The sequence below is a fragment of the Podarcis liolepis genome (assembly GCF_965112155.1).
Source record: "Podarcis liolepis genome assembly, chromosome: 1".
Classification (NCBI taxonomy): domain Eukaryota; kingdom Metazoa; phylum Chordata; class Lepidosauria; order Squamata; family Lacertidae; genus Podarcis; species Podarcis liolepis.
The window spans coordinates 107,041,705-107,052,106 of NC_139554.1; the positions used below are offsets into that span (position 1 = coordinate 107,041,705).

Genomic DNA, 10,402 nt, shown 5'->3' on the forward strand with positions numbered 1-10,402 from the left:
AATAAAAACAAACACCCTATATTATTTTATCTTGTATGAATAATCTGGCATTTAGGACTACAGTTCTTGGAGTTGGATATAAACAGAGCTCCATACAGGAAGCATCTTGTTTCTTAAACAAGCATTCCCTCATGAATGATTAATGCTTTGTCGCTATCATTCTCATGCTCTAATGACGATAATTTCAATATATATATATATTATTTTTTTCTTTCAAAATGAAATTTAAAAGGCCCAGATAGTTGCCACAAAGAACCTTAATTATTTCTCCAAAGATTAATTACGGGAGCACCAATAGCAACATATGCTGTAAACACTGGACTTGCCTTGAAAACAGCATAGTACCACTGTTGAGTTGGAATCATAGACTCCAGCATTTTCTCTCACCCTGGAGACTTCCTATCTAGTCATAGTCATAAACTCCTCAGACTTAAAACGTATATTGGTAGCATGAATGCAGTAGCTTAACAAAATATCGAGCAAACAAAAGAATGCTTGTTTAATAAGGTGGAAGTATATTACTCAATTTGAATCTGTGCAAACTGCAAACCATAATGAGTATGGAGGAACCCACTAATGTTTTTGATTGGGTGCAGGCAAGTCTGTGCTTGTCTGTTTCTAGAGAATATATTACTGGGCTTTTCAAGGCAGTATGTAATGACCTCTCCGGCAAGCCCCAAAGTGTCATGCTTCATTATTATTTTCTTTTAGAGAGTTTGGTAATACCTTGGTCTCAGATCAGCTGTTAAAAGCATTGCCAACCTTTGCAGGTTCTTTATTCCAAGCCCAAACCTAACAATTTGTATATTCCAACATTCCTTCTAAATTACCATCCATTAATATGTGTCATTCCCTAGAAACAAGAATTCAAATAGTTATGTGTCTGCATGTGGAAGAACAGCTCTTGTCGTCTAGGATTTTGTTGTAGCAGCTCCTACTGTCAAAGAGACAAGCTGCTGTTTGGCTTCTAAAAGCGATTCTATCTTTTTAGCGATAGAAACTGTGGCACCAGAACAGGCAGAAAACCCTCTGCCCTTCAAAAAAAGCAAATCTCAGTTGAGGCTGTGGCTCTCCCTTGTGCAGATCTGATATTACTTTGGATCCTGGCCAGAAACAGTTATATGCATTTATTTAACTTCCATTTGAGACAAATACTCACATTAAAAGTTTAACTATTGTAGTGTGAAAATTGTCTGCTTTGCTTAAGGCCGTATTAAGATTGTATTTTACATAACTGCACCAAAATTAAAATTTTGAGTGACAGAACAGGAGTTGTATCCAATGTTGGTCCTACTCAGGCTTGACTCATTGAAAATAATGAACATGTCTGCTTTGGGTCTATTAATTTCAGTAGGTCTGATCTGAGTATAACTTAGACAGATACATCCTTACTAAAAGGATGAATCATCTCCTATACCTAGTTATAGTCCACTACTTGTACCCTTTGGAAATGTGTATTTCATGTTGGATGCATTTCTAGCAAGATATAAAGTACAGCAAAATATGTAATTGGTGGCTATATGTTTGGGCAGCTTTGGATATGGAAACCTAAACAACTTTCAGGAAAGTTTTTCAAATAAGCTTACAACTCAAGTCCATGTTTCTAGTCTTTAATCAGTAGAAATTATCGGGTACATTTTATTTTATTGCTTTTAAATGTTCTAGGCGTTAATTCATGGATTAAATAGACATTACTACTCCATTACCATCAACTACAGGAAGAATGAACTAGAACAGAAGGTAAGTTTTGTTCCTAGCGTATTTTGAAATGTTTGGGGTATTATTAAAAAAAATTGCTTGCAAATGGCTTAAATTGACATACAGCATGCTGCAGTGTTGTGATAAGAATTTTAATTTCTAATATCTTTTGTTGTCATTTATGTCACTCTCCCCCCCCCCCCCACTGCCTTTATGTCATATGGTGAATACATTGCCTTGCCCAAATGAACCTCAGCCTGAACTTCATTGTGGAATTCTACATTTTTTCTAGAAGGCACCTGCATGCCTAACTAGTAAATGCTAAATAAGTTTTTGGTGAAAACCAGACTGTCTTAAGTCAATAATTTGGGAACATCTTTGTTTAAATTATGAAGGAAATGTGGCTATTTTTAAACCCACATATTTCTAAATGCTATTTTCCATTTCTTTGGTCCTGCATGTAGAGAATGAGGTATTCCCTAGGGTGTAGAACTTTTATAGATTACCACCAGTATCTTGAATTGTCTTTGAAAACAAGCAGATTGTGTAGTTGCTGCAGTACAGAATGAATATATTTATGCCTTCCACTACCTGTGAGTGGCATGGTATAACATTCTGCAGTGGCTGAATATTCCAAAGAAATTTTCAGGACAGTCATATGTAAACTCTATTCCAAAATCAGTCCTCAAGTTTACAAAGTCATGAATGATGATGTCAAGGTCCTTGTTTCATGAAAACTTAAGTTTTGTATGATCCAAGTGGAATTTTTCCTTAAACTTGCTGAGGTAATATTGAGAGGCACACTTAAGTCATTCAGAGTTGAACATAAGAATAACTGCTGGCAAGTTAATAATTTCTTGTTGTACAGCATACTCTTTTGTTGTTGTTATTTCATTACAACCAAAATATTATCTGTGCTTCAAATGATAAAATAAAAAAGTTGTTCTAGAGTTCTATATACTGGTTTCTATATACTGCTAGTTTACTTTCTGCCTTACAAAGTCTACTAATTTTCCCCCAACTGCAGAATGTTATTGTATGGTATGACAGCAATAATAGATTCTACTTGGGTTGTTCATCACTGGCAGTAAATGTTTTTTGGTGGAATCCAGTTGGTGCCCTTGCAGTCACAGAAGAGCTTTGATCCAATTGATGCTTTCACAAATAGAAGAGACTGGGATTTTTGCTGATTTGCCCTTCCACCAAGTTCTAGAGAGTCCCTCAGCTCTCTGGAGCCAATTTTCAGTGTAAGGGGGATGTTGAGGACTGCAGGAGGGAATGGTTTGTTCTGTTATTACAAGCATCTACTGGATCAAAAGCACCAGGGTGCCAACTGGATTCTGCCCTTTAAGACAGCCTCTCTCTATGTCAAGTAACTCCCATGCTAGTTATTGGAGGGTATAGAAATTAAATAAAGGCTGTATTCAAACATTACAGTTACATAGTTTGTTGACAAACAGAATCTATCCTTTGTCTTGCTTGGAACCACCTCATTAAAAGTGTGCAAGAACCAGATGACAAACTCTTTGCCAATTCAAAAAAATTAAAAAAAGGAGAAATGAAATACTTTTGTGTTAGTGTTGGACCTTCTGTAATAGGCCTGTGCTTTCAAGACATTAAGAAAAGTACAAATGAATGGTTCCTTTGGATCTTAGTTCCTGCAGAAAAACCTTTTTTCTCTCTCTGCTCTACATTTTGGAGTCTAGGCCTTAGAACTAACCTGAGGAGATTGTATTTTTGTTCATTACACTGCGAGCACTTTTGTAAAGGCGAGAACAGTAATTGCCAAGTGTGACAAAGAAGAGATTTTAGGATTCAGGGCTATTTCCATTAACATGTGAAGTCTTCACCTAGTGTGCAGGCATCCATTTCAGTCCAGTGTCCTTCTCTGCACATTCATGACTTCATTCTCATGACTGGGAATCGGACCTCTGCAATTCTGACACCAATTATGTATTGGAAGCTGATAGTCTGGCAGAATGCCTGAAACCACATGATCACAAACCATTTTTAGCACTCAATTGGGTCTTTATAAATCCCCCTGTGAGGGTGGGTTCAAGTTTTACAATTATCTTTTAGAGCAAACAATTTCTCTCTCATCAGATGATCTCCAATGGATACTCAGCTCTGGGGTGAGGAGTCAACTTACAAAACAGAAAAATGATCTGTGATAGCCCCAGTTAATTCAGACTTGGCAGCAGTGTTCTAAGCACTTTCCGTCACCAAAAACTTTCCTGTCTCTTGCCATGTGTTGCTTCAAATCCTGATGGACATAGAAAATCCTCATGATTCTTCACAGTTCAAAGTTTATTGCATAACTGAGGCCACAACTATTAATACCCAAACCCCTGCTCTCACTTAGAGTAAGCACTTCCACAATCAGTAATACTTTGTTGACTTTCCTCACCAGATGTTGCTCAATTTGCATAAGAAGAGTTGGATGGAAGGTTTAACCCTTCAAGACTACAGTGAGCACTGCAAACTCAACGAGACAGTAGTGAAGGAAATGCTGGAATTAGCAAAGAACTACAACAAGGTACCACAGTATGCCTTTGCTTGAGCTGATGATAGTCTGTGGGTGCCCCAGACTCGTTTTTGCCTTTGGAATCCCAGATTCAGATATCTAGTCCACATGTACTGGTGGGATAGCTGTTCATCCTTTAAAAAACAAAGAATAAAAATCAGGGCACTTAGTACTGGAATTGGGGGCAAAAAACCCAAACTGAAATGGCATTGTTGAACATTAAAAGTGTCTAAGAAGTGAGCATAAAATTGCCAGCCCTGCTGGCATCTGCTTTCTTGTTTAAAAAGCTAGGAAAGTGCACAACATAGACAGGCTTAGCCTTTATAATATATATAAATATGTTGCGAACCTCGCGAGAGAGAAGGGCTTATCCCATCAGAAGCAAGATCCAATGCTACTTGCGTGTTCCTTGCTAGTTGTGCCACTTCCTTCCATCCTCCGGTTGTCTCCCCCTCTATCAGAAGTTCAGCCCCTGCCCTGAAGAGTGTTTCCTTTTTCATGTCAGTCTGTGAAGGGTGGTGTACATTGTTAGCACTACAGATATAAATGCTACACTTCACAGACCACTTACAGTGGCAATGAAAGCACTGTTATACAGGGTGGGGGGGTGGAGATGTGGGCCTTGACTGCGTCCCTAGCATAGCTTCCATTTTCATTGGGTATGTAGTGATTAAAATGGTGCTGTCACTTCAGCTTCAGCCTTATAAAAGAACATTTAATTTTGGGGGGCTCCTGATTTAATAAGATCTCAAATGCTAACCTTTTCTGCATATCCTTCACAGGCTGTGGAGGAAGAAGATAAGATGACACCTGAACAGCTGGCAATAAAAAATGTTGGCAAGCAGGTGAGGTGTAATGAATTATACTGACGTGAAATAACATGTTTTGTGTATTTTTGTTTAGTCACATGCTGATGATTTTTCCTTTCTCCTTAACGCCTTACAAATGGTGCACTTATTTCCACTGAAACAAATTATTTGAAGTCTTTGACTTGAGATAGTCTCAACAGTGGGGCATAAAATTGTCATTTGGCATCTGCCACTGTTTCATTTGGTACATTTTTCTACCTAAATAAACCATCTGGCATCCTATCCTTAAAAACAGTGGGTTTTCCCTAGTATTCCTGCACTTGGGCACCAAAGCCAAGAGAACAAAAATATCCATATAAAATTCTGTCATCAGCACAAAAATTCAGCCATTACCCATACTCAAAGCCCATAGACACTCTGGTTTTCCTTTGGATTTTAGGATGGTAAATTTGGATTGTTACTATGAAACCTAATCCTTGAATCCCAGAATACTACTTGACTTGTTCCTTGTGCTATAGAGAGCTGGGAATGCCTTCTTTTTCAAATGACAATCCCCTGTGCCAAAGGGCATTCCAAGGAGGGGGGGTCATTCATAATCTGTTTCCATTTACTTGGAAGTAAAGTTGCCAGGTTGCCTGCCAAATAACCCCCCCCCCCGGGTGACCTGCAGGCCTTCTTCCATTGTACACCCCACCCACCTGCATCATGTGGCAAGCTAAAGTTATAATAGCATGATAACTAATATGGGGATGATTTAATATTGTCCTACCTTACAAGGTAGTGGATGTAAGGGCAGCACTATTTGAATATTACCAGGTGCTATGCAAATACCCAATATTGAGTCTCATGGCAAAGACTTGGACATGAGTTTCAGTGAACAGGGTGCATATCCAGGCGTTTCTAGAGATGGCTGTGTAGGAAAGTCAGGCAGGGCTTTTTTTCAGCTAGAACTCACTGGAACTGACTTCCGGCACCTCTTTCTTGCATTACAGCACCTCATTGGTGCATTCCGGCAACTGTGTAGTTTTGCAGTGCCATCCCCCTGCGTGGTGCTCTGGGCTGCGGGCAGCAGGGTGATTTTGGCGGTGAAGGTTTTTATGTTATCCCTATGGCGTTGGGTCAAGCGGGCAAACAAGGGGGACACACACTCAACAACTCACCCCACTTAAAAAGGGGGAATTCCAGGACCTCTTTTTCTAGAAAAAAATCTTCATCAATCCAGTAGGGCATTTTTGTTGAAGGGAGGAAACAAACTATTCTGATATTCCAGAATGTGGGGGGTTGAAGCTTTTTACCAACCAACCAACAAACAAACAAACGCCTTTTGTTTGAAGAAAGAGACAGTACTGAGATTTACTATGGGTTGTACCCAGCACCGATCAAGCAGATTTCTGCTTAGAACGTCCCTTTCTTTTCCTCCACCCCGTACCCCCCAACAAACCTGATTTGGAGTGTCAAACCCTCTGCAGCAGATTTTGAAAAGACTACCAAGGGTGGAGCTACAGGCAGAGGAAAGGAAAGTTCTGCTGCACATGCAGAAATCTGTGACAATGGAACTGCAGCATTGCATGCAGCTATTTACTTATACATGATTATAGCCATGGAACAGAATATGTTTGCTTATCATGTCATTTAAAAATTGTGCTGCCTGAGCAAGTACATCTACATCTATAGCAGGTATGCAGGGTAGAAATGAAGTTTAGGAAGGATGAGCTAGTTATCTGAGCTACAGATCTTTTACTATCTGTCATCTTGCTTGGATCCAATTGCCTTGAATTGTGGTTACCTGAAGAATTGCCTTCTCCCATCCACACTTGCATTGATCTTGTTTGGAGGCCTTCAGATTCCCTCTCCTAATGAAGAGAGGCAGGCTAAAGAAGGTCTTTTCAGTGGTGATGCAGTGGAAGACTTGACAGGTGCCTATCCTGAGGTCTTTATAGCCTTGGGAGAAGGGGGCCTCTTAATTACAATCTAATAGGTGCTTCAGATATTGAATGCAGTTTCCTCTTGCTGGGTTTTATCCTGTTTTAAATTGTTTTGGCTGCTTTTTATGCCAATTTTAAGTTGTGGGGGGTGGGGTTGCTAGGCTTTTTGCCTTTGTGATTTATTGTGTTTGGATTTAGTGGTTTTAATTGCAAATTGTAATTTGTGTTGTTGTTTTCAAATTAAACTACCCAGGGGACTTAGTTGGATGGGCAGTATACAAATGTAATAAATGTAAGTTGCAGCTTTGGACAACGGGAGAGAGGCTGAGAAGACAAAGTCTTGTTCTGGCTCTGTCATTGGGTTTGCTTATTAACCAGGTTCATCTTGGAAAGCATAACTAATCTTGGCAAAAGATAATCCTCCTTTGTCCAACTGTGCAGTTTCTTAACGGAGGCACATGAAACAGTCAAAGAGTGGACAAAAATAATGTTTAATTCAGTGGCAAACTATGGATACGCTACTTGTTTGCAAATCAAAATTTTCTAAAAAGAGCATTTTAGCATCAGGGTTTTTCCCCCCACTTCACTATCCCCCACCCCCAATCTGTATTTTATGGTTTGTTTTCATTTATTTAATTGGAAAGCACTTTTGTTTTGAGTGAGGATATCTTAAAATAACATGGGATGGAGTCCCAGTTCCATTGGAAGCAAATGGCAAAGCTCCCATTGATGTCAATGGAGCCCAGAATTCATTAATGAACTTGATAAATGAATAAGAACAAGACAGTGTTATAATGGATTGTTGAAATTCACTATTAATTTTCAATGCAATGCATACCCAGATATTTAGATAAGTATCTTTTTCAACAGGGTGACATGTTTATGGTTTAATAACAACATTGCATTTTGCAGTGCAGTACTGTACTGTACAGTTAATGTTCATGTTTCTGGAGATCTCCCCTGGCACTTCATGGTGATGATGATGATGGTGATTATGATGATCCCCAATCAAGAATCCTCTGTATATTCCAGTGTTGTCACAGAGCTTTCTGTGCAATGTAGTCTCTCCCCCCCCCCCCTTCACCTGGATTGCACACAAGGAGCTGCCCAGGCCAGTACAAGGAGAGGGAAAGCTATTGCACATGTGGAGGGCTTCATTTATCCATCATTGTCCTATAGCCACAAGAATTGCCCATCGATGTCAGGATATTAAGGGAAAGAGAAGTATGTCTCTTATTGTTAGGTCCTCATTTGTTCAAAATACCACTTTCAGGACAATAACATGCTTAGTTTGTATGAACACTGTGCAGCCTCAATCTAACACTTAAGGTTTTTTAATTACAAACTACATCAAATAGCTTGCATAAGAGAACCCTGAGTTTTAATTGCTTATTGATGCCATCAGTTCTGCCGTGGAATAGAAACACAGAACAAATAATTGCAAATGTGATGTTCCGATAAGGTCTACGAATAATATTTTCTACTTGTATTTTAGGACCCCAAACGTCACTTAGAAGAACATGTGGATGTGCTGATGACTTGCAACATTGTCCAGTGTTTAGCAGCTATGTTGGATACTGTTGTATTTAAATAATGACTTGCTTGTAAATGCTGTTCCCAGTCTCTGATCATCCATTGTTTCAAGCACTGAGACTAAGATATGTTTGGATGTCAAAGACATCATTTGCAGTCTAAGAGCATCTCTCTAACACCTTTTCATCTCAGTTTATGCAATTACTTTGGATATGTTTTTATGTCAAGGTCTTTGCAAATTCCAGAGCAATTCTGGAACTGAGTTAAAAATGTGGTTGGGGTTTGGTTTGGTTTTTCATTTAATATTTGGAAGAAAATCAGCAGTATATATATATTGATTATTGCCATGTAGGTTTTTTTAAAATAACCGTAGTGTTCTGCTTGTGTTGTTCATAAATTGGGGGGGTATATTGTTGACAATATTGTACAAAGTTCAACAAGCAAAGAAATATATTTCAGTAAGCTGATGGGACATGGAGACCTGTGACATGTGGTCATTTGTTGTTGCGGCACATATCTCTTCTATGCATAGGCAGCACTAATGCGGTCTTATTGCTTTAGGTGTGAGGGAGAACTGAACTGCAGAACTTTACAAGAGCCTGTCAGTCTTGAAATATATACCCAAAGCAATACTAGGGCACTTCTAAGCTCTTATCAGCACTGAGTTTGCTTCTGTCCTTTCCCACTCCCGTCTGTAATTATAACTTTTCAGGTCAGAGGAGTGTGGCTTCCAAGCAGACATGAGCCTGTATATGTGGCCTTTGACCACTGGGCAGGGCAGTTCACCTTATTAGGGAATGACTTCTTAAATTTGTTCAAAAGGTGGAAACAAGATACAACGGTATTGAAGAGAATTTGGATTGCCTAGCTTGACGAATGGCCCCTGCAATGTGCTGATTAAAAACCTTGAAAGTGGAGGCAGGTTTTTTGATAATGTATATGGTGGCCCAGTTAATTTGAGCAAACAGGAGAGGGGCAATTTTGCAGCAGGCTAACCCGGACACCTTTATGGGATGTGTGCTGGAAAGGGGCAGTGGGAAAGCAAGATATTGAAAGAAGCATGCGAAACCATCAAATGCTGCACAAAACAACTAATCTTCTAAAACCCTTGTGAGCTAATCATGAAACTGGCTCAAGCTTCCTGGCATAGCTGCTGTAAGCGATGGTGAGCGTCTATTTCACTACAGCTCTGTAAAGTACAGAATTCAGTATCTCAAAAAGTTTCATTTTCGCTTGCTTTCCCCCCTCCCAACTTTTTGTTCTTGCTCTTGGGACTACAAAGAGCCTTGAAAGTGTATGTGAATTCAGAAAAAAGGGTAGTGTACGCAATGCCAGAGTAACAAACCTATTAAAAACAAACTTGCCATAAAATACAATAATTCTTTGTCAACAAATTCTGCGAAACACCAAATCAAAAGCATGCCTTCACAAATTCTTTTTGGCTTAAATCTTTTATTATTATTATTTGTAAAAAAGAAACTGAAAAATACACATTTAATCAAACAAGTATTTGCACATTAAAAACCATAAGAAAAGATGGAACCATCAAGACTCATTCAAGAGAGATTTTTAACCTCTGAAAATAGTTTTGTAAACAATCTCTTGCTCATAGATTCGAAGGTGAATAAAGGAAGACAAATTTACCAATAAAACAACCCCAATTTGTCTGTTTTCTTTCACTCTTAGATAATGTTTAAGTTCAGTCACTGCAGGAGAAGTCCACATCTTTGCTGTCCACTTTTAAAAAATGTGCTTGCTTCCAGTATCCAGTGCATAAAGTTCTGGTAACTACTGTCATTCATGCTGTCTTTGTATTCGCTCTTGAATATGCATTGGCAAAAGACAGCCAACATATAAACTGTAATAGAATAACAGTAACTTCCCTGTCCCCTAGAATTGTTAGCTTTCTGTTT

The 10,402-nt window shown here is 38.9% G+C and overlaps 1 protein-coding gene across 6 annotated transcripts in view; it reads left to right on the plus strand.

Moving 5' to 3' along the window:
* Nucleotides 1-10,141, plus strand: part of PSMD14 (proteasome 26S subunit, non-ATPase 14) — a 60,960-nt gene extending 50,819 nt beyond the window's left edge. For all 6 annotated transcript variants that reach the window (XM_083499436.1, XM_083499439.1, XM_083499438.1 and 3 more), the window contains exons 9-12: nt 1,666-1,740; nt 4,109-4,234; nt 5,005-5,067; nt 8,452-10,141. In XM_083499436.1, coding sequence (XP_083355562.1) covers nt 1,666-1,740; nt 4,109-4,234; nt 5,005-5,067; nt 8,452-8,550 — 363 coding nt within the window. In that variant the 3' untranslated portion in view covers nt 8,551-10,141. The remainder of the gene's footprint in view (nt 1-1,665; nt 1,741-4,108; nt 4,235-5,004; nt 5,068-8,451) is intronic.
* The last annotated feature ends 261 nt before the right edge of the window (nt 10,142-10,402 follow it).